Source organism: Lampetra planeri, unplaced genomic scaffold (assembly GCF_965212315.1).
Source record: "Lampetra planeri unplaced genomic scaffold, kcLamPlan1.2.h2 scaffold_770, whole genome shotgun sequence".
NCBI classification, from domain to species: domain Eukaryota; kingdom Metazoa; phylum Chordata; class Hyperoartia; order Petromyzontiformes; family Petromyzontidae; genus Lampetra; species Lampetra planeri.
Window position 1 is genome coordinate 397 of NW_027615592.1, and position 24,554 is coordinate 24,950.

General features: G+C 44.1%; 3 protein-coding genes across 3 annotated transcripts; all 3 read right to left on the reverse strand.

The window, feature by feature from the left end:
• Positions 1–6,441: 6,441 nt before the first annotated feature.
• On the reverse strand, positions 6,442–7,021 carry SST (somatostatin). The gene is made up of 2 exons (XM_078624397.1): positions 6,917–7,021; positions 6,442–6,666 (listed from the first exon to the last, which is right to left on the reverse strand). Exons 1-2 carry the CDS (start codon positions 7,019–7,021, stop codon positions 6,442–6,444), a joined length of 330 nt encoding a protein of 109 aa, XP_078480523.1.
• A 3,142-nt stretch (positions 7,022–10,163) lies between these two features.
• On the reverse strand, positions 10,164–13,348 carry LOC144741903 (spermidine synthase-like). The gene is made up of 8 exons (XM_078624399.1): positions 13,218–13,348; positions 12,852–12,972; positions 12,684–12,776; positions 12,437–12,590; positions 12,264–12,347; positions 11,575–11,723; positions 11,341–11,463; positions 10,164–10,181 (listed from the first exon to the last, which is right to left on the reverse strand). The coding sequence occupies exons 1-8, from the start codon at positions 13,346–13,348 to the stop codon at positions 10,164–10,166; spliced, it is 873 nt and encodes a 290-aa protein (XP_078480525.1).
• A 1,606-nt stretch (positions 13,349–14,954) lies between these two features.
• Positions 14,955–24,257, reverse strand: LOC144741900 (exosome complex component 10-like). The gene is given in 28 exon segments (XM_078624395.1): positions 14,955–14,985; positions 15,082–15,158; positions 15,239–15,303; positions 15,415–15,491; positions 15,493–15,596; positions 17,026–17,099; positions 17,183–17,228; positions 17,230–17,289; positions 17,373–17,444; positions 17,522–17,536; positions 17,538–17,615; positions 17,894–17,962; positions 18,566–18,613; positions 18,695–18,806; positions 18,923–18,973; positions 19,081–19,229; positions 19,574–19,731; positions 19,829–20,024; positions 20,492–20,613; positions 20,616–20,634; positions 21,118–21,228; positions 21,317–21,392; positions 21,466–21,574; positions 21,642–21,801; positions 21,960–22,085; positions 22,152–22,275; positions 22,948–23,084; positions 24,135–24,257. Coding segments are annotated over 28 exon segments (2,589 nt in total).
• Positions 24,258–24,554: the final 297 nt, after the last annotated feature.

Sequence of the window (24,554 nt, forward strand, 5' to 3'; positions counted from 1 at the left end):
CTGCTCCATTTTTCACTTCTTTAACTTAAATGAGAAAAGCTTCTTTTACTCACTCTTGTCTTCTTGACTCATGGCACCGTACAGTCTACAGCGTTTTAATCCACCTGCCTGGGTGCTGAAATAAAGTTGAACCTGCTGAGCGATCGCCGGGAGGATCTCATAAATTACACCGCATGTGAAGGAATAGAAAGCTTTTTTTTTCATGTTGTTTCTGCTTTTCAGCTGAGTTGTAGGTTTATGAGTTTATGATTCACGAGCACATTTACGACTGACTCTGGAATCTTTGCCGCACGTCGTCCCCATTCCACTGAAGACGTGATCTTTTTTTTTTCTTTTCCTGTCAGTTTAATACAATTGAAAACGCTGCAGAAGGTTTACTCGTTTCAGCATTAAGAAACTAACTCGGAACTGCTTTCTGGAATGAGTAGAGGAGTGGGAGATCGACAAAACAGAACAACGACAACAACAAGCAACAACCACAAGTAATACAGTAAATCATAATTATCGAAGTACTCTGTCACCGACATCAATGAAAAACTAAACTGTAGTTTGCAAAAACACAAACTCAGATCAGAGGTGACAAGACATTGCTGTGTATGAGTGAGTGAGTGTGTGTCTGTGTGTTGGAGGATGAAAACAATGTCTTGGCCCTGGATCTCTGTCGAGTCCGATCAGACCGTTTTTAACCTGCAGTTTGTAAAGTTCCGACATGTTCGCCAAATCCTTCAAACCCCGTGTTTGACTTCAGCCAGCTTGACACACTGCGCAGACACCAGTGGCCAGTGGCATCCGGAGCTGAACGGGGGTCACTATGGCGACCAGCACGCCGCATCCCTTCCTCTAGTCGGTGACAGCTCATTTTCTGAGCTGCAGTTTAAGCAGTGAAAGAGCAGAGGGCTCTGTAATGATCAGCTTTTAGTGCTGCCATTGGGTAGCGGAATAAGCCATCAGGCATCATTAGGCCCCGCTGCGCAAAACAACCTCTCCACTCTGGTGCTCCCAGACAGGAGACCTCTCAAAAAGAAATATATCAGAGGTACTTTAGCGTATGTGTTGTGTGTGCCAGAATTGGGTCAGTGGACAAAGACTCGGCCTTCTGAAGCCGAATCTGATCCGGAAACAAATATTTAGCCGTACCGTTATCTCCATGTTTTAAGAATCAAAGGCAGCGGCATCAAGGAGACACATCACAGGACAGCAGAGCCCGATCTGAGAGGCACTAATGATCTCTCAGCACTGAGATACAAACCTGCTGCGTACAAGCTACAGGTCCATTATTTCTACCGTCGAAGAAATGTTTTTGTTTTGTTTATTTACTTATTACTAGTTTCTTTTTAAAGGCCTCAGCTAGTCACTACCGTGCTGCATTTCTGCAGTGATCTGGATACAACCCTTCGAAAATGTCATAAAAAGTTAAAAGCACTGGGCCCAGAGACACTGAGTTAATGGTATTTTGTACCTTCTCAATCCCTGTTTGACAATGTCCCCTCAGCATCTGTTAGCGCCAGCGCCGATGCTTCGGTGTATCCCAGTCACTCTTTTCGTTTTTTTTAACCCCTTTCTTTGGAGGCAGTTTGCAAGGCCTTAAATAATTCTAAAAAACTGACCTGATGTTTGGATACGTTTTGAAACAGGCAGTTGATTTTGTAGCAGAGCATCTTGTGCATCGTTGTAACTTTGCTGTGCAATTGAAAGAAATTCAAAAGAGAAGGAAATCTGCTGGGCGACACACTGTCACACCCCCATAGAGAGAAGGTCCCTGGTTCGATTCCAGGCCTGGGGGTCGTTCTGTGTGAAGGGTTCAATGGGTAGTGACAGATGACCAGTAAACCAGGGCGTACAGCACACAATGATGTGTAAGGGGTTGGCAGCCTGTTATGAATCTTGGCTGAGGCGTTCCTGTGCATGTCTCCTCCGTAGCCCAAGAGAGGCAGAGAGGTGGAGGCAACCAGACGTTTCATTGCTGCAGCTGAGAAACAGGACTTGTTTCTAAAGAAAGAGAAAAAAAAAACGATCTCAGTGATCAGTCTATTCACAAAGGTGTACCGCAAGGCTCTGTACTCGGTCCACTGTTATAGTTCACCAGTTATGGATATAACCTGGTTCAAAAGGTGCCACATTCTTCTCTCCATTTGTATGCTGATGATACTGTATATTGCCACGCTGCATCTCTTATCCAAGCTGGTCAATTGTTACAAAATGCCCTTTTTGTATGAGCTGAAACTTGTTTTTAATGCAGTTAAGACCAAAATGATGTTGTCTCCCTGAGTGTACATGCTCTACTATGGTTATCTTCTGTACATGCATGCCTCTGCTTAGTGTCTCCATATGATTGATAGTTTGCCATTCGTCATTGAGGTTCATCACAAATTGTAAAGCCCTGATTCACCACTGTGCTTTGTACTCTACCCTGCTCTGGTAACACGCAGACTCAAGCATTGGTATAACTTTATTTATAAGGCAATTCTTGGTCTGCTCCCAAAATACCACTGTGTTTATATGAAACAGAAAAGTACCAGACAGTACTCTTTGCTTTCCCAGAGCTCAGTTATGTTCTGATCCGAATGTGTGGACAGAAATTGGGTAAAGAACTTGTGGGTTTTCTGCTTTTTACCGCTTTCTTGTGTTTGTTCTTCTTTGTTTTGTTTTTACTGCTGATTGTCTTGGTCGCGCCGGCCGTGAAAAATAGAATGTTCATCTTAGTGGGACTAGCCTGGTAACAGGTTACACCAACGTGTCACCTATACAGAAACACAGGTTTCGTCACCATATTGACATGAAACGTGAAAATATACGCCAATGATGTGTTTTTTTCTTTTTATCAGCTAAGTTCTAAAATACACATATAGCACATTCATTTTACAGTTACTCACGATATATAGATATATATTTTTTAAACAGTTATCTGGGACCGATTGCATATTTAACACAAGAGCAGACGCCGCCTGTCACCTCACAACCTGAGCTCGTCTGTTCACACCCTTCCTGCAAAGCATCGGTGGAACAGGGGGTGTTAATTTGGCCTGTCCGTACCAATCGAGGCCGGGATGGGGAACGTTTGATGTAAAACCATTTCTACATTTTCACGAGCGTTGGATGAAAATTGGTCCTGGCGCTCCCTGAAACACGGAGGCAAACAAGGCAAAGAGATAGCGACGCTGACATTCTTTCTGAATTACTGCACGCTAAATTCAGACAAAATAAAAACTCCTCCTCCATCCTTTTCTCCGTCAGACTCATGAGCATTCAGCATTCAATTGTTGAACCCAAATGTTTTTGGGTTCACTCGTCTGTCTCTGGTTCTCTGTTCAGGTCCGGTTTTCCTTCATTTCATAGCCCGGTCTCGTTTTCTATTGACTCTGAAACGACACTGGGACAGATCCTAGTACACGGTTGTCACGTAATCCCCAAGATGTCGTGAAATGGAGCCTGTTCCTGAGGAAAGTGACACACAGCCACCTGGACCTGTCACTTCAGCCACTCACTTCAGTCATCTCCTGTGCTGAGAAGTAGTCGTACATCCCAGCCCACAAAATACGTGCTATTTGTACATCCTCCACTTTTGTCATGAAGTCTAAGTGCTACATCTGTCTATACTTTGGTTGCCAGCCATTCACTCCAATAGGAGAACACAGATTACGACAGATATCGTCTCCCCGTACTGTTGCTATTTTTTTTTACTATTTTTTTCATAAAGATAAATCATCAGCAAATCAATCTGGCAGCATCTCTTTGTGGGCGATGAGCGGTCGATGCTGCGCCTTCACATGCCTTTGGCAGCTGCCGTCATACAAGGTGCCAACGTGCTCATCAGGATTAATTAGGGGTTCCGTGTCCCGTTCGGGTACGCCACGACAAAACTTGCTGTCATTCATCTGCACCACTGGAAACACTGAAGAAGGTACGAGAGCGTCCCCGCCTACACACACACACACACACACACACACACACACACACACACTGATGCTGGCTGCCCCGTGTTGTTGGAGACAGTGTAGAAGAGATGAAGCTGTTTCCATCTGAAATAAAACAGCCCTGTGTCGTCAAGTCCAAGGAACCTGAGCACATATCCTCCCATCTCCCAAGTTTGGCAAACCGGCGGATCCACTTTGAAGTTGTTGTCCTCCAGCATGCCAACAAAACCGAGCCTTTGTTATTTTGAAACACCAGCACATACGAAGTCAGATCTAAATTTGAATTACACAGTTAGGTCGAGCACCCCGTCCAACCTCCCTCAGATCAAAAGGAAAGCAAATGTAACGCTCGGCTGGCGGGCGTCAGCTTTGATGTTGCTCCTGTGTGCTCTCATTTGAGCCCGGGGCCATGAACTCTGAGGTGGACACCACGTCTCCTGACATGGAATTGTTTTGTGTGGGAAACTGCAGCTCAAACTGGCTTTTTTCTTTTTTTTTTTTTTCAGGTTTCTTTTTTGTGGAAAATAAATGCTTTTTAAATCGAGCCCAAAGTGTGGTTACTCGTCGTTACACTTTTAAAATGTGTCATTTTGTGCCGCACAGCAAAGAGAATGAAAGTGATGAACTGTAATCAGATGAGTCCGCCGGAACCTTTGTCTGTCTAGTGTCACTTAAACTGCGAGAAGCTTGTAATCATGTTGCTTTGAAAAACACAACGCTCTTCTCGCTATCAAGTTGTGTTTTGTAGATTTTGTATTGTCCTCTGCAATAAAACCCTGCATGGATCAGAGCAGAGGCTTCCTCCATAACGGGTCACGCACACGGTAGGATGGAGGTGAATGGAAATCCACCTGTGACGGAATGAAGCTGAAGGGACCGAAATCAGAGTCAGGAGTCATTATCGCCTATTCATGCTGTTCAGGAAGGTGATGTGGAAGGAATCCAGCTGCTGAGAGTGAACAGAAGGTACACAGAGCTGTAGATGAGATAGGATAAGATGAGATGAGATAGGATAAGAGAAGATAAGATGAGATAAGATGAGATAAGATGAGATAAGATGAGATAGGATAAGAGAAGATGAGATAGGATAAGATGAGATGAGATAAGATGAGATAGGATAAGATAGGATAATCTATCTATCTATCTATCTATCTATCTATCTGTCTGTTTATCTGTCTGTCCATCTATCCATCCATCTATCCATCCCTCCCTCCATCCCTCCATCTGTCTTTGCAGGTTCCTCACTGACACAATTACGTTTCACACAAATAACAACTTGACCTGAGCGCCACCGTCCTCGTCGTCGGACTCGCTGCGTCGATGTGCTTTTGATTGGACCATAGTCATAGTTTTCACTCAAGCATCCAGACTTCATGTCTTTGTTTTAAAGAGCCAATTATCGAACACAGTGAAAATGACATGTTTTATTCCAGAGATCTCAGTGCAAAGAAGCAGCTTTAATGAAGCGTCTGTCTTTTGTTACGTTGACGGTTGTTGACTGTTTCTGCTGTGTTTTATCGCTGCGCGTGCTGCACAAAGAACTAAGTAGAAACGACTTCCACTTCCATACCATTTACATTCATATAAAATCCATCAAGGGACTGTGGACCCGTCGTGAAAGTCGATATTTGATTGTGACCGGCGCCCACTCTGTGCTCTCTACCTCATCGAGTGGTACAGAACACACACGTCACCATGTTCGCACGAGCCGGAGGGGCCGGGAGCGCGGTGTGGTAATTGTAGTGTGACTGAGCGACACGTAGCAGGTGGCCGAAGCCGTTTGCTGCAAGAATCGAAAAGCAGGCTGATGGGGTCACCTGGGAAACACTTCATTATCTCGGCGTGCGACAGCAGCCCAGTCACATGTCAGAGTTCCTCATCGCTTCTTTTATCCAGGTGTTCATGGGAAACTTCACCTGGACCTGGACGTTGTGCACATATGTTTTGGTAATTTATTACCACCAAGTTGGATTTGATATTCATATTAAATGAATATTTGCTCACAGTGACAGAGACCGAGAGCTTCCATTTCCTGGACCACTTACTGTTCCCATCCACATTTGTACTTTGATTTCTTCTTTCTCATTTCTTCTCATCTTTTGCTTTTTAATGAGTTTTACACCTTCCGGGTGTGATTTATTAGAAGAGCACACATTGTTTCATGCAAATATATTTGTGCAATAACTTTGATATTAAATGTTTCGAGCCAGAATAAAAAAAAAAATAAATGAAGTCATTTTGAAGTCAGTTTTTTTTTTTCTCCCCCAAACAAATTCCATAAGTATTATCTCAAATGATAGATTCATGATTTATTATTCACTCTGCAAGAAACAGTTACATACATAAATACATACCTTGTTTACAGAAATAAATACAGTTCAAAGTGACACACTGTCTCAGTGAAGTCCAGCGATGCTGCAGGTGGAGATGATATTTACAGCTGAGTTCTACTACAGTTCACATGGAGCTCTGCGTGTGTGTGTGTGTGTGAGTGGGGGGGGGTGGGGGTGGGGCTGTTGGGGGACTGTTAGCAGGAAGTGAACGTTTTCCAGAAGAAGTTTTTGCAGGGGGCTTTGCGGTCGCGTTGAGGCAGCGATAGCCTGTTGTACACCGCTCTCTCCTCCAGACGCGACTCCAGCGGCTCCTCCAGGTCCAGAGGAGCCACGTCCCCCGGCAGCACGTTGGTGTCCAACGCTCCGTCCAACAAACCCGACACCAGCTTCAGGATCAGCTCTTTGCGCTCTTTGCTGAACTCCTGTCCAAAAAAAACCCAAAACCCAACAACAACAAAAAACAGACAGGAGGAGGACATTATGGAAAATGGGTTCTTTTTTCAAAAACCACTCATAATTAACCACACATTTTTTGCATCAAAAGCAAAGTACATGTCAGAACAGATGAGTACAACAGATGAGTACAACTACATATTGTCAGCCTCTTAAGACAAGGTCACATTTTCACATTTTCACATTTCATGATGACGAGCTGACAGTTCTCCTCACCCTGTTGGCGTGGATGGAGCTCCTGTCGTCCCCGGGGAGCACGGCGGCTGCTCGGACACTGCACAGAGCCCCCATGAGAGCTGCTACCACCACCAGAAGATGCATGCTGTGACAGGAGCACGAGAGACGGACCACGGCTGCAGTCGCAGGAGGCTCACAGGAGTGTGTGTGTGTGTGTGTGTGTGTGTGAGAGAGAGAGAGAGAGAGAGAGAGTGAGAGAGAGTGTCTGATCAGCCAGAGTGCGGCTGATGGCAGCTGGTCACAAGACTTGGGACCCAGAGATGTTGCTTCTGCTCTTCCTCCAAAGTCCCAGACTCTTTTATACGTCTCTCTCCCTGTCTGCCGCTGACGTAGAGGGTGGTGGGTGTGTGACGGAGGTGTATGTGTGTGTGAAAGTGGGAGAGGAGGGGATAGGACAGGGTCAGGAGAGAAAGCAAATGGAACGCCTGAACACTCTGAACCTGATTCTGACAAATCGTGAGGCGCTCGTGTTCCCGTGATCGTCTGCAGCGGGGCAAAGTTTAACGTCAGCATTTAAGAACGACTCGAGGGGCCTCACAGAGGTCCAGCAGACCAGGAGCTGACTTCTGGACGTGTTTGTCACTCGGCGTCGTCTCGGAGCGACACCTGAAAATGACAATCGACTCCACCGGGCTGCGTCAGTCCAAAGATTCGACAGAGCCGACGTTTGACTGGTTTCCAGGAATGAATTCAACAGAGCAGATGGAGTTCGACGCAGTTTAACTTCAATCTCACCTCAAAAAAACCATCACGCTGTTTGTTAAAGCTCAGTTGTCAACTGTTTTAGGTCGATTCCGATGACAGACAACACACATTACACCGAGATCAGAACACAGGTCACACAAAGGTATTTATATACGTGACCAGTTTGTTTTTTATAACCATACCGTGAGCATCTTCACCAAAACTGGAGGCTGATTAGAGTGTAAAAGACGCATTATTGTACAAAACAAGGTCTCTCCAAGGTCTGAGACGCCGGAAATAAGATGTTGCTGCTGGCGGAGAGCAGACAGTTAATTATACTCTGGGACTCCATGATCCGTATGTTCTGATGGATTTGTTGTGCTTTCATAACAGCTTTTGAGGTGTTTTCTTGACACACGACGACTGATCTTGAGATGGCCCGCAGCCAAACCAGAGATTAGCCGACAGTCGAAGCTGCTCGTCAGTGTGTTTGAAGCATCAGGGACGGATCTGCAGCCCATCACCCGGCGAGAAACTTCAAGCTGAGTGAAAACGTCAGCGGGAGGACTGGACCCTCTGATCTGATGAGGTCCGAGGATGTCTCCCCCCGTGGGATTTCCTCGTGAATCAACATCAACAACTACGTAAAGGCTTCGAAAGAAAATGTTGACTGAACACCGAAAGTGGTGTGTGTGTGTGTGTGTGTGTGTGTGTGTGTGTGCAGTGGATGCAGGGTCATCAGCCCTCAGATACACTCAAAAGAGATTCAGTATTTGTAACTACTGACGGACAACAAATATCACACAGTCATTCGTTCATTCATTCATTCATTCATCTTCTTCCGGTTGCACCGTTCACCCAGCTGTCAACGTGTGAACCCGTGACATAAACCTCAGCCCGCTGCTGGAGGCGGGAAGAAGCTGGAGTACCCGGAGAGAACCCACACAGACACGGGAGAGATGATGCAAACTCCCCACAGAAAGACGAGAATCCAATCGAAACCACTAACTGAACCACGGACCTCCACCGCGTCAATCCTAGAACCGATTCCGCCGCCGTGGCAGGTTGGTCACATTTTGAACAGACGGTGACGGCTCCCACAAAAATACCTGGAGATGATGAAAGTGAAGGCAACAGGGGACGCTGCTTGAATCCCAAATTACAAAATAAATAACCGGAATGCGCATTCGGTGAGTGTGACTGAAATACAGGTAGAAAAGAGAAGACCTTTGGCCTCATTCTGACTTGGATTCAAATGTCTTTGGTTGTGAAACCGAGCGGATGATGAATGGGATGTTGAAGATGTTCTGGATTCTCTCATTTGCGGAGTTCATGATGGAGAAATTAATTTCCCTCTAACTCAATTCAAACTTCTGTGTTCTTGAGGGAAGAAACTTGTTTTTTCTTCATTCAACCTCCCTAAACCCTTGAACTGACAATATGGCTTAGAAAAGATGAAGATGCCACCTGGTGGCTGATTAATAAAACTGCATCAGGACCGACTGAAGTGCTTTGTTGTTTTTGGTCTGACAGAACTCATTACGTCCCAGTTGTTTCCACTGCTGAGGAACACTGCCATCAAATATTTCCAGGTTCTAAATATTCAGAGGTATATTATTAGTACATCAGCTTGAATAACATTGTGCCAGGACGCCTCTAAAGTGAAAAGCGGTGTGAAAAAACAGACACCGCACACTTTGTTATAGATTTATTACAGTTGATAATTCTTATAAAAAGAACATTTCATTGATCAGGTAACAGCCATGAACTTAAGTTGTTTGATTAGCGCTAAACAAACCAGTGACACGTTTCCATTGAGAGCAGGATGCAGTACAACTCAGCCCACAAGCCGCCAGTATTCAACACCACAAACTGCAACTTAGAACTGCATCATGCATTTTTGGGGGGTTTTTTTGTAACACAAATCGTCTTCCATAATTCACGTCATTTAAACGTTACAACATGCAGCTCCTCCGAATTAACAGTCAAAGTGGAACGCGTTTTAAAGGGATCAGAAGTACACGATAATACTCACAGATCAAGTTCCATTGTCAACGACCAATTTGAGGCACTACAGTGTTCATGTTTGTGCAGAGGAGACAGTATTCTGAATATGACAGCGTTTTCTTATGAGCACAAACAGTAATAAAAGAGCAGCAATACATTACATATACATACACTATATGGTACGTAATATATTGCACGATGTAGACGCAGTGATTCCAATACAGGGTGAGGATTCAGCATGAGGTCAGGTTCCATGGCAGCGCTCTTCCCTCACTTCTTCAAATGCTCCACGCGAAAAGCCGATAAGATAATTACGTCATAAAAATGAAGAGTCGGAAACATGACAGGAAGAAACGAAACGCTCGTTGTGTTCCAGGGCAGAAGGAAGGAAGTAGAGGACACGTCAACACTTTCCGTGGGGGAACCCAAGGAGGAAATGTTCTCTGTGGAGCTGAACCTGCCGATTGTTGAGGAGATGAAGCTGTGGAACGAGGTCGTATGGAGAGCCAGACGGGTCGGGTCGGGTCGGGGCAGGTCATGCTTCATGGAGCGCCTGGCAGTGGGAGAGAACATTCCAGTTTGAAAACACGTTCATGTACAAACATGAACATTGTACGTGTTTCTCCAAACTAGAAAAAAAACATTGTCTTCATCCATTCGATCTCCTCTAATAAATTCACTGATCATCAAAACATGACTTTGTCTAATAGTCAGATAGTCATTTCAAAAAATCATCAGCAACCTTGTTACACAAATCATGACCTCTTAGCTCTAGTTTCTCTTTCTGTTCCTCACTTCCTTATTTTATTTATTTCATTAGTAAAACAGAAAAACAAACCTGGGTGGGCTCCAACCCCCGACCTTTGGGTCAACAGACAGACCCGATAACCACTGCTCCACAGAGACAGTCCACTGCGGCTATCGTGAAAATGTCCCGATGTGACACTGAGGAAGAATCCCTCAACAGATCCCTGGATCCAGATGGTTCCAGAACACCACCAACATGTAATCACCTGGTCCTGGTCCGTTAGCAGCAGATACTCAACATTTCATCAAATGATTGTTTTATTGTTTTATTTATTTTATTTATTTATTAGTGTTTTTATTTATTTGTTCTATTTTTTTTTAAATTATGTTTAAAAACATAATTATAATTGCCCCCAATATGAGGAATTATGACGTCACATGTCATCATGGAATCAACCAGCCCTTTAACGTCGTAGAACATAAAGACTTTAGTCGGCTTGTAAACACTTGGAGCCACCGTTCGGACTTCAGAGCTGTCGCCACTTTTCCGACGTGTGTTTACCAGAGAAATACGACGTGATCGTCACACTCCATCATCCACTGATGGATGGAGATAACGACATCAGCTTCACTGCTGATTTATGGACGTGTGCTGTCAGCCCTGTTAGCTTGAGTTGTCGTTTTTATTATGCTCTTAAATACAGCTGAAGTTTTCATTTGATAACTCAAATGAAGGTGTAAATAAAGTAAATAAAGAAATGTGCATTTCTAGAAACAGAATGTTTGCTGATTTTGATGTTAATCATAGTGATGTCAGTGTTCTAATAAGTTATATCAGTATTGGTCAGGTATCAGAAAAAAGAAAAAAAAACAGTTAACGTGCATCTCTAATCGTTTTGCTGGCAAAAACAGAACCTCCATGGCAGAGGTGAAAATTCCTACTTGAGTCATTTAACAGCCCTTACCTTTCTCGCGAACTCAGGGAGGACGAATGATGCTTTGTGGATTTCTGTGTTGTAATATTTAAGGTTCATGCTCTCCCGTTCTTCTTTCGACAGCTCTTTCAAGGGTTTCTGGAAGTTTGTGTCCTAATTAAAGAAGGGAAGGGAGGCGTTTCAGAGTTATTGTCCTGCAATCAGCCACTGGCATTAACAGAGAAGCAGCAGCAGCATGAATGGAGACGGGACAACAACACTTACAGGACTTTTACTGCAGAGCATGAATCCAATTTGGCCACCGGGATAAGATGGGATGGTGCTGTAGGCGTAGTCCACCACTGGGAATAAGGTCTTGCAGAAGGTAGGTCGCATCTCTTTTATCAGCTCCAAATGGATCCACTGACACTCGCCTGCGGAGTTGACACATGAACGGAGGGCACGAATAACAGACGCTGGAAAAGGAGCTGTCAGTTTTCATTTATGGGGCTTTTCCAGCACAGCTCCACTCGACTGATAGACGTACGACACAAACGTTATGTCGTTTCATCAAAGGCCGGTGGTTCATCGACCAATTGGCATGTGCGGTACGTGACGTTCCAGTGACTTGAGCTTCAGAGAATTTGAAATTTATCGCTGGTTCATTTTCAGTGAAACGTTCCCAAACTTTCTCCATTTGCTCGTGGGGTGTAATGACCTAATCGATTACGTCGACTAATTTGCTGCCGCTCAAATTTGTTTGTGTTCATGTCACGGTTAAAAAAAAAAAAAAAACAAAAAAACGACTGTCCCAAAGGAACTGTAATTGAAAAGAAGCTGAGTGGAACCAAACCGAGTAGAGCCGAGCTGGAACTGTGTCGTGGAAAAGTTAGTCATTAGTTACAGGTCAGATCCTCGACACTGCAATTACTCAGCATTTTTCTAAAGTCCACGCAGTGCTGGAATACAAATACCTTGGGAGCAAAGAATTCCTCCCTTTGTCAGCGCGGTTTTCATCAGTTGGTAGTAGCTCTCCTTGAACAAACTCTCCGCAGGGCCTGAAAACATAAAACAAAACACAGAATGGAACTGACACTCAAAGGGTTGGCAGAGTCAGATATCACCCCACTTCCAAAGCGTCTCTCACCAACAGGGTCGGAGGAATCGGTAATAATAATGTCAAACGCATCCTGGTTCTGCTTCATGAACTCAAATCCATCTCCAACATGAAGGGTGAGCTTGGAATTGAAAAAGCCTTTGGCCATCCCTGGGAGGAACTTCTTGGATACGTTGATGACATCCTGAACGGGATGAACAGATGTGACCGTGGTGTAACATGAGGCAAAACCAGAAGCAGCGGAAATCTGTCGCCTCGTCAGTGTCGCTGGTCCCACCTCATCGATCTCACACAGCACCACTGATTCCACCTGGGGGTTCTTCACCACTTCCCTGAGCACGCCGCCATCTCCTCCACCGATGATCAGAACCTGGTCAGAAGGGTAAAGCAAAATAAAGGATACAGTCAAACATAAGATCACATATTTCCCAACAATGAACCAGACCTTCTTTGGACATGGATGGCTGCAGAGGGGAAGGTTGGCAATCATCTCCTGATAGGCAAACTCATCTCTCTCTGTGCACTGGATCACTCCATCCAGCACCAACACATTGCCGTAGGTTTTACTGAAAAGAAAAATACAACAGCAGTGTGAGGAACATTTGAAGTCTTACTCACTACAGCAGTAAGTATCCTGTTTAACATGGAAGGGTCGTCGCTGCACCGGTTATCTATGAAGGATTAATGACCAATCCGAGGCTAACTTAGCTTGGTTATTAGCTAAAAGTGTCAGCCTCAGGTTGCTCATTCATTGCTAGTACGTGCTACTTGCTAGCCACGTTAGCCAAGTCGTGAAGAATGCGGTGCTCACCTTTTGAACACCAACACATCTTGAAATTTGGATTTCTTTTGGTAGAGGACCTCTTCCACCTGGAGACTCGTTGCTTGCCCCGGCCATAACGTACTTGTTTCCGTGAACCAGCCGTCTTTGATGTTGTCCATGTCAGCTGCCACAGAGCACAGTCCAACGTGTTTTCAAGTGTGTTGACGTGAATCTCCACAAAGCTCAGACAGACACTTGGTGGACGTCTGACAGCCGTACATACATGCTGCTTCCCCCTGTAGCGAATAGTTGCTGCTGACGTAGGTGACTGGCGGATAGACGGACCAATGGGGGGGCAGGATTCACCGTATAGTTTGTATGCCTTCGCACCACCGGAACCGCCTTGCAGCCCACGTGTAAGGACGGGGGAGGTGTCACTGCGCATGCGCGGATTGTGGAACTTTTGTGTGAGGCTCAGCGCGACCAATTTTTGTTTTCTATTGAATTTCTTCCTTTACTCAGCGGCCTGTCGTAGTAATTCCGGCTGGCAGATGCTATTTTTATTTTACCAACCTTAATATCAATTGATATGAAGTGTTAAACCTCAACTCGGAAGTATCATTTTTTGCCACGTTGACTATGCTACTACATGAAAACTGAATAGGCATTATTTGATATAAAATATTCTGTAACAGGTTAGAGCAATTTGATTTTAGTTTGTCTTATTTTTCGCTGTCGGGTTATTTTAGGTGCTTTGTAAAAATGACCCCAAAAAAATCCTTGACTATACTAGTAGTAAATAATAACCATGTTGTCATAGGTTTGCACATTTTTTTCTGTGCTACAAAACAGCAATTTTGGATTGCTGGACCAAAACTAACCTGAAGAGCAGAGTGCACACATGCATAACACACATACAACCCTTCAACGGTATTTTAATCTGCTCACATGAGCCCAAAAACTTGTGGGATCCACTTCAGATTTTCACTCAAGGTGACTGTGGCAGAGTCGTCCTCTGAGATTATGTGAATCCTGATCAAGTCTGGACCCCGGAAGTGTTTTTCCATTTGTAAGTAACACATTGTGCAGGTGTGTGCGGCTGTTGCTGGGCCTGCTGGGAGTGGTGGCAGGTGATCAGGAGAGAGAAAGACTGGAGAAGCAGAGGAGCCTTTGAAGTGTAAAACCAGTCAGACGGAGTTGTTGTCAGCACTTCACAATCCTGTTTTCACTGGCTGGATTTGCATCACTGCTGTCAATGGTAGATATTCAATCATCACTTGTGTCGTGTTTATATGTCCGGATAATGTTTGGCAGTGGTCTGTGAACATAGGTGGTGGTATGGACTGACTGGATGTGTGTGTGATGTAATTATTTTTTAACAAATCATATTACATGCCCATCATAGATCTCACACCTTCAAGCATCCACAGCAGTTCTTGTGACACAGGTGTTTTCATTGGACACACATATATTAAACACCTCATGAAGGTATTTCGAAACTATCTGAGTCTGGCTGTGAATTTGGTTTCAGCTTCTATGCACTTGAAGACTAGCTCCAACATCAGCGTGACGGTTGTAAAGAAAGCTCTCATCCTGATACCGATCAATTAAAAGAAAAAAAAAGAGCGTAAACAAGACTGTCTCCCTGTAAAATCATCTTTAATAAAGTGGACTGCGGTTTTGCGTATTTACATCCACAGATGAAAAACAAATTTAAATACTGATTCAAAATTGAAGGAAAGAGGACGAAAAGAACGTTTTACAATAAAACGGCGTTGAGACGTTCTATCTTTTGGGCCAGTTATGCCGGAATCCTCTGTGGAGAAGAAAGAGAGAATAATTTATTGGGATGTTTGAATGTGAAAAAGCAAAAAACAAACAACAAAAACTGAACTGCATCGGATGAATGTACCTGTCAGATCGTCCAGCCAGATACGACATACTTCGATTTCCAGCTCCTACATTTGATTTTTGTCCCATGGAACCCTTCTGCTGGACACAAGAGGAAATCAATTAAGAAATAATATGTATATGAATTCACCTCCCCCACTCAGTAAATAAACAAATACCTTTTTTTTTAAAATCACGGCTTTGTCGGTTTGATCAAACTGTGTGTTGTCCTTTGATTTGGAACCTGAACATGAAAAGAGGGCGGGAGGAGGTGGGGGAAGTTGAAACACTTACAGTTAATTATAAATAGTTTAAAAAGGATTTGTATGATGCCGGCTAAAAAAAATGTTCTCACCTGCGAAGACTTTGAGGTCGGACTGACTGTAGTCGAATGGGGTGAAGCTGTCCTGAGGAGGGGGGTTCCGTCTTCTGGGGCTTCTCCACAGATTTCATTAGTTTTTTACTCGGTTTGGAAGTCGACTCTCCAACTTCACTGGCGACTCGCTCTCTTTTCCTCCCCTCACCTTTTGCAGATTCCTAAAGCAGACAGCCAGGTATGTTCAAATCGGTACAATACAAATGCTACACATTGTTCTAAGAAGCTGCAAGAATTTTCTAAAAATGTATTACTTCATGTAAATTCATTTCAGGGACATGATGCAATGTGATGCATGGGTTCTGATGGAACAACTGGACCTGGTCAACGGTAGTTTATGAACAATCCTCATGCCAGAGTTTCCATTAAAAATGACTTCAAACTGAATTTACTGACTGAAGTATTTTTCTCAAAATGGGTTTAATCATCTGTATTTAGCTAGATTTTAATTTGGTGTAGGAATTCAAATCAGCTTCACTGACTAAAACCAGAAAAAGCATGTCCTGATGACATCGCAGAGTGCCGGCCTCTGATTGGTCTCTACAGATAGAGGGCCGTCCCTACCTTCAACGCAGGAGTCTACCCTCAGTTTTAGTGGCGACAGCAATTCACTTCTTTATTCTTTGTTGCGTTCCCATAGAACATGGTTGATATACGCAAAACGCACACTATGGTTTCGCTCTCTGTCACAAAAATCCACAGTCACAACTTCTCCATCTCCTCCATTTTCCACGTTGTTTGTCACAGTAAAAAACAAAACAAAACAAAAAAACTGCTGTCGCAGCTGTGACATCAGCCACCCACATCAAAGAGGAACTGATTTGTTAATGGAAAAGCGCCTGAATGGAACCAGACAGAGCAGAGAAGAGCTGGATATTAAACAACTTTTCAATTAAGCTGCCATCCCACCGTGGACGACCGTGGTGCTACTCGTTGTGTGAACTGACGATTGACGGCTGAACGTTCCTGCAGAGAAGGGGCTGGAGGGAAAGTGGTGACCGTACTGTCTGATCTCCTGCGACGAGGACCAAAGTTCCCGAGACGTTTGTCAAACTGAGCATTCGAAAAAAGGAATCATTGTGGCGCTAAAGTGCAGATGAATCATCGGGTTCAAAGGGGTGCTGGGCAAAAACCCAAAGGCCCAGAGATACGACTCCAACGGTTGGCTTTAACACCAAAGTAACTTTTGGTTTCCATGGAGAAGGAAAAAGTGTCTCCAGTCTCATGCTGCACATTCTGCTCCCGCAGGCATATCATGAGACAGATATAAATACTCAAAGGGCACATCGTGTCGGTGCAGCAGCCTGATAGAAATCCAAGAAATCCAACAGGCTTGCTTGTGAGTCACCGTATTTATGTGTAGCATTACCAGCACGTCTTGAGGAAATCGGGGGCGCTGCAGAGGGTGAAAGCACTATCTTTAAAAGTGTTGCAAAAAGGCTCTTGGGGGAGAATAAATCAGGTTTTGCCTAGATTTGTTTTTTTTCCTTCCTTCCCAAAAGGGACTTCCACCGTGAAGCTCATAGAGCTGACAAACCCAGTCCGAGGAGGAAAAGACGAGGCGGAAGGACAAGAGAGCAAATGACTCACCGCTGCCTGCTGGCGGACAGTCACTACGTTCTGCAGAGACTCCTGGTAGCTTTGTTTCATCTTCTTTCTTTCCTCTGTGGAGAGAAATGCAGCACTGAGGACGCTGAGGACGCCTGCGTCATGTGTCCAGTACTTTTGGTAAATTCAACTTCTTCACCTGATGCTTTCTTCGCACGCTCTTTTGCTTCTTCCTTGGCTTTTTCTCTTTGACTCCAACTCCTTTTGTTGCTGTTCAATACTTTGCAGTTTCCATCGTTTGCTGATCTGGGAGTGACGAGTCGATCCAGGTTTGAGTTCGTCATCCGACTCCATGCTCAAACAAACAACGGTTCTGGTTCCGAGTTGACTTACCTCGAATATTTTTGAGACGGGTCGAACTTGGCGTTCTTGTTCACATGCACATCACTAGACGGTAAATACTGAAACGGCAGAGGAGGACAACGTTTGTCTATTTGAGTGGAATCTATGAACATGTCTGATGGTTATTCACTCTTACCATTCTGAAGGGGTTTTTCAAAAGCCTCCATGATACGTCTGGCTTTCATTTGAGCCACGGAGAGGGAATCGGTGCCATTCGTGGATTCCAGCTCCTTGAACAAACACATTATGAACTACTGACCTTATTTCATTCAGACTGCATCTCTTCAGAAAGTACACAAAAGGCTGATTTCTACCTCAAAAGTGTGATTTTGGCCGACGCTGTGAGACCACTGTTTTTCTCTGCATCAATGTCCATTTTGTGGTCGTCATCATCCAAGAAGAGCAGCCCTTGTTTAACGGGAAGTTCTGAAAAATAAATGTTAGGTGACTAAAACGCAGCATCACCGGGACAAAGAGGGATAAACGCAGTAATACGCTCACCATCCACGGACGGGTGGGGGAGGGTGCTCTCCGGGACTCGGGACGTGTCATGAGGACCAAACAAATTAACTTCCAGCTGAAAAATTAGTCAACATCACGCAGGTTCTTCAATAACTGTCAGCCTATTACAGTTATACGCTTTGAGCATGACTAAACACAATTTTATTGCTTTTCATCGACACAAAAAAGTTCCAATGTGTTTTACATGTGTTTTGTATGCTCTGTGGAAATTGGTGAATCCAAGCCATGGCTAAACGCCAAAACAGATCGAATCCTATCTTTAGCGTGACAGCTGAGACGGTCGCTCCAGAGACGGCGTGAACACTAAAACGGACGATTGATCACCCAAGACAGAGGATGCTTCCATCAACACAAGAATTAACCATCATTTTTACCGACGACAGAAATTCAGCGACCGTCTTTGGCCTTCGTCTCCTCATTTCATGCTCATTTAACACTGATGTGCGGACGAAAATGACACCGCAGTCCAGATAAGATGTGGGAAGTGGGAAGAAAGAGCAGGGCGGCGCGACCTGCAGCGCAAAAGTAAAATTGGAGTTTCAAACAAGTTTTGTCTGTAAAGCAGGACGTGCCTGGCACAAAAAGCCCGCGGGGCGGAGGAGAGTCAGCACTGTGTGGTGGAAAGGCAGCATGAAAGCATCTGAGTGTGTAAACCAACCCTTTTAATGGGTGTGAGTCCTTTGTTCTTCTGCACCGCAATCTCAGCCTGTGTCGAGTGCAGGAAAGAAGTTAACAAAGCAAAACTCCAAACAGATCTGGACAACAATCCCTTTCCACCATTTGGTACCTTGAGGAGCGGCATGTCTCTGGCTTCCTGCACCAACAAATGGAGCTCATTGACCTGCTGCCTCACCAGCGGGGGAACGGGGTTACAGCAGGCAATGATGCCCTGAGGCTCCCTGACAGTTTGAAGACAAAAACACTGAGCTGAGATTATGAATAAGAGGAATTCAATTGACATGCATTGGACTGGAAACTGAGAGTAAAAGGCAAAGAGGAAATGCAGTCAGCTTACTTCGGGAGCTCCTCCGATATTTTTCTCAGCATGTGAGTGGGCAGCACGTATCTGAGCAAAATCAACACAAATGCGGTGAAAAACACTGTGCACATTGTCACTGTGTATTGCAGCGTGTCTGGAAACAGCTCCTGCAGATTTGCGGACCACTTCCTCACCCGGTGCTTTCATCCTCCTGCCTGGCCAGCCGGTCCCTCCAGGCAAACAGCAGTCTGAAGGCAGTGAGCTGCTGGGTGTTGAAAGACTTTTTCTGCTTCCTCTGCAGCTCCAGGTAGGAGTCCTCGGTGAATATCGGCTTCATGTATTTCTGCACGGAAGGTGAGCATACGACACGAGTCATGACAGATATTATGCTGCATTCAGAAACAGGGAAACGGCAGGCGTCTGCTGGACGGAACGGTTTCTATGGCGATGTTGTATTGTCTACAGTAAAAACAATATACAAAAATATTGTGTTTTATTCTGTGTTACTATCATAGCAATAGATCTAAATATTGCATCGCAAACTGAAACCACGTCACATCCGCTAGTGAATTCAGTGGCGGTTAGATAGTAAAAGTTGAAAACAGTGTCGCCGTCTGCCGCCCTCGCCAGTGTTTTACCGTCCTTCACTAAATCCAAAATTCCTTCTTGTGTGAGATGTGAGCAAACCTTCAGGGAAATATCTTTGCTCTTGTTCCAAACACTCTGCAGCAGGCCGGGCTGGCCGTGGTTGAAGTCCAGCAGCTGCGCTCTCATGCAGTCGTAGATGTACAGGAGGTAGTGGGTGTCTGTCCGTGCGTACTCCACCATCTCCTCTGGCAACGGGGCTGCAGCAGCAACACACAGGAAGGGTCAGTGTTACACACATACACAACCTGAAGTAACCCCTGAAAATTCTAATTTCAAGCGGCTGCCGGTCATCACCGTACCGAATCCTCCAGTCGGCCAGCTGGTAGCGTTTGTCTGCCTCCACTTTGCAGAAGTGTTGAGGCAGGTGGTCGAGGGAATGTCTGGCCAGGTTCAGGGCTCGACTGGCCTGATGCGTGTCGAACATGTTGACGACATACAAGCCAAAGTCTCTCTGGAGCCACTCGATGTCAGAGTCCGCTCCGTGAAACACCTGAATAAAAAAAAAAAAAAAACACATCTGACTATTTCAAAACAGAAGGCGACTTCTCAGATAAAGTCAATGACAAAGTAGGACATTTACATGTATGTACTGTATCCATATTTTTAAATGTCACGTCAGCTTCAACAACAGTTTATAGAAACTACGGGCTGTCGAAACTTACAAGGGTCTATGATTCAAAGTCTAGAAATTTGACATTATCAAGGACTTAATTGTAACACTAAAGAATGACAGATCCTCAAGTGGACAGTCAGGATTTATCTGATATTATCATTATTATCAATGAGCTGATTCAGGTGGATGCTCATTTACAATGAGGTCCAAAGTAACGAGGTTGGACCGCTGCATTTTCATCATCCACCTGGAACATTAGTACCAAACTCCACTTTAAAACTACCTGCTGAAAAGCGGACATTTTTAATTAATAATAAATTTAATAAGTATTTAATAATAAATACTTTAACGATAGCTGGGTCAGTGAAGGTCTCGTTCAGGATGTACATCTCGCTGCGGAGCTCCAAGGTGTCGATGATGAAGTCCTGCTCTCTGGTGGAGATCTGCATCAGACTGGTGAGGCCAGGAAACTGCGGTAGGAGTGATGCTGTGAGAAAGAACCAGACAAATTAAGGGTTTGTAGTCTTTTAAATCATGGCTCGAGACATAAACCAACACATTTCGGACACTGTGTGAAAAGACTTGCAATGGTTTTTAATTGTTAGTTGGCATTTATAAACTCCACCAAGGAGGTTTTTTTTTTACCATCTGTTTGTTGACAGAATAACACAATAACCGAAAACGTGAAATGTTCAGTAAATCACTGATAATGGACCAGGACCAGATGTTTAAATGCTGGTGGTGTTCTGGAACCATCTGGATCCAGGAATAAGTTGAAGGATTCTTCCTCATTGTCAGATAGGGACATTTTCAGCATCTGTGTCTAGAACTCCACAATAGATAGAATAACTATTTGACTATTGGTGACAAAGGCATGTTTTGATGATCAATGAATTTATTAGAGGAGATACATTAATGGAAGAGGATGGAGAATGGATTTGGATGAGGTCTGAGCGTCTCCTCGTTGTACCTCGAGATCCACTGCAAACTCAGACAAACTGCTCAGCTTCTCATTCAGAGCCACCAGGTCCTCCAGTGTGTCTATGAAGGAGCAGTCTGTCTCAGCTATCGGCTTGTACATCTAATGACACACAAAAAAATACAAAAATGACACTTATAGTTGATTGGTGCTCGACAATGACATTATCACACCACAGCATCTCATCTACCTGAGGTTCTGGCTTGGACAGAAGACTTTCTGGAGTTGTAAAATGATCCAGTTCATATTTGTACGGGTGGGCAAACCTTCAGGGATTAGAAGTCAGATTTGAGATGCACACTAAGAGAAAGGAGGACTGGCCTGATGGACAAGTCTCACATGTCGTCGACGGGTTCCTGAGTTCTCTGCTGGTGAATGAAGTCAGCAAGAGCAGCCGGGACGTCCAGGTCCTCTGGTCTTTCTTTACTGACTTGTTTGTTGGAGAAATCTTCAAAGAGTTAAAAGAGTTAAAAAGGTGACAAATGTCATGAAACAGGAAGAAGGAGAGGTCTTACATGACGGGAGAGGTTTTGTTGCATTGGGCTTGATGAAGATCTTAGGAACAAACGGTGTGTTGCTGTTGTCAACTTTCTCCTTGAATTTCATCTGAGGCCTCGGAATATTCTTGGCGTGGAGCAGTCGGAATGTCTCGGAGCGACTGCCAGAGCCTGAACCCTGATAAATGAAAGGAAATTTATGTGTCATCATCCTTTTTTCTTTTTTTTTTAAATGAATGGTGCTTTATGTGCTTCAATTCCTAAACTATCACATCATGTTTGAGCCCAAACACATACCGGCTTCCTCAAAAACAAACTGACAGGTTAATTTACAACCTTGCGATTCCAGCTGGAAACAACAATCTTGGGAGGCTGAAACCCTGCAGGCATGACAGGCTGCTGGCTCCGGTTCAACCCATCAGCCTCATCGAGAAGAATCCCTAGAAAACAGATGGCACGATGCTCAGCTGGGCTGGAAAGACCTCTTTTACGCAGATTTATGTGGAATATGGGGAGGGGGGGTCCTACCACTCTTTCGAGGATGACATCGTTCGAGTCCACAACCAAGTCAAATCTCTCCTCCAACCCTGTGAGCTTGTTGCGATCTCTCATGAGAGATCTGCAGTTGTGATGGCGCATTACATCACTCATACTGATGTAGAAACACAGTGAAGGGTTAAATTAATCAAATGCACATGTATGTAGGTAGTCAAAACTAACGACAAATTCTGTTCTGTGTTGTGCAACATCTACATGTCTTAGACCTTTGATTCGAGTATATGCTGAACTGTAATGCGGTGTACCTAATATTTTGCCTCTCACATTTTGTGTGAAGGGGTTACACTGAGGCTTTCTTCCACACATCAAGGTTCATGAAAAACTTAAGCATATAACCCTTGTGAAGGGAAGGTGGGTTGTTGTTTTAAACTGCAGCAGTTCTATCTACGAAAAGTGGGCCCAGGGATTCCCAAGGACCCAAAGATAATAAAAATAGAATAAAACAAATGTGAAGACGGTTCTAGAACTCTCATTTTCATTCTGTTTCTTCTTTTGGTGCCCTGTAAGTCAATCTGAGTGATGCCTAACACAATAGTAAAATTATATACACAGTTTTTTCTACATCATGTTACATGCCACCTGAAGATTTTGTGCCATATTGCTGACCTCCATAAGGAGGATGTTCAGGTCATCTTAACTATTTTACAGAATAATCTCGGACGGACTGTAAAACCAATACTCCAGCATGTAGTCTGGTGCATCACAATAAAATATGGAGGTCTGAGAGACTTGAGTCAGAAGTAGCAACACTTTATTATCTACTCACCAGCGTAGGAGCGTATCTCCTTGACTTTCACAGAACTCCTGGAAACCTGGGAAGCTCCGATAGAAATCATACTCGTCTCCAGTTTGAGGCAAGCTGGCAGATGCTTTGGTGGCTGATAGTACAGCACCCAATCCATACTGGAGAGGAGAGAGAAGAAAGCATTTTAGTCATGTAAGACAGAGTATAGAAGAATCATCTTAATGTAATTTGAGGGTCTTCAGGATGAGATGATGATGTGAGCATTTAAACAATGTCAGCTGATCCAATTCTTTTACTGACTGAAAATCAGCAACTGATTTGAAAGTTCATCTTAGAATTTATTTTTCTTCCCTCTTGCATAACTCCAGTTGTCTGGACAGCATGACTCTTTGACCGTGGACAACTCCAGATTATTCTACCGCTGGCACACCACCAGGGAATGTTTTCTTTCCTCTTTCTTTAAATAAGAAAATACGAGTGGTGTAACAAAGTCATGCTACTGCTACGAGGACCAGGGTTAACAAGTAATTTAAAGTTGTCTTCATTCCTTTTGGGTCTCACATGAGGAAAACACTGATTCCGCAAGTGTGAAGTCCCCAAATATGCAAAGGAGAAGATGATTATTACTGCCATCCAATAACAACTGACAGATTGTACATAATGATGCAGTAATGTCTGATTATAGCTGAACCAAATTGTGAGCGTCATTAACTTTCAGCAATGTCTGTACATGCAAAGGAGGGGTGTGAAATGAACAAAAGAAAAACTGAAGCTTTATTTCATGTTCCATAGTCGTCCAGTGGATTTAGGAAACTGGCACTAGAGGTGGCTAAAGGTAAAATGGCTAATGGTAAAATGTGGATGTCAGTGATCCAGTAGTGGAGATAATTCAATAGTAGAGAAGTCACTTAGTCAGGGATTCAACGCTGTTGAAATGGGGGTGAAACATGTTTGTGTGTGTTTTCTCGAAAGGAAAATACCATGGAAGAAACATATAAGCTAGCTGGGGACGCACAGTTCAACTGTCGTAACACTGTCTATATGTTTAATAACTACCCTTTATCGTTCCGTCTTAGGTGTTTTTGTTTAGAACCAATAACTCGACTGGAAATAATAGGGCCAGGTTGTTGGGAGCGAACAAGCACGTCCACGTTGTTGCGCTGTCTGCTAGCCTGAACTCCAAAGTCAGCTTTCTGTAGTTCACTTACCTTGACGAAGGCATCGACGTCTTTAAAACCGGGAACCAGCTCCTTTTTTTCTTCGTCGGTGGTGTCTGGGTTACTGTCTTCAGGACAATTGTCAGTGGATTTTTTGCTCTTAGTTGAATTCATCATCAGGTTGGGTGTTTGGACATGCGAATGAGCCACAGGAAACGGACGTCTCCTTGTTGTTCCATTTGGAAATGGCGCGCAGCGCCACCCAGCGGCGCGGAGTGCACAGGCATCAACATGATACTGCAAGTATCCACATCCAAAGCTCGATGTGTTTATGTCCGCATTTGAAAAACAGAAAGGGGACTTTTTTTTTTTTATCTCAAAAGGATTAAGAACATTTTCCCCACAATCACATTCTGTCCAAAATACAACACAACAGACAAACACAAAAAACAGTGGATAATAAAACCAAAT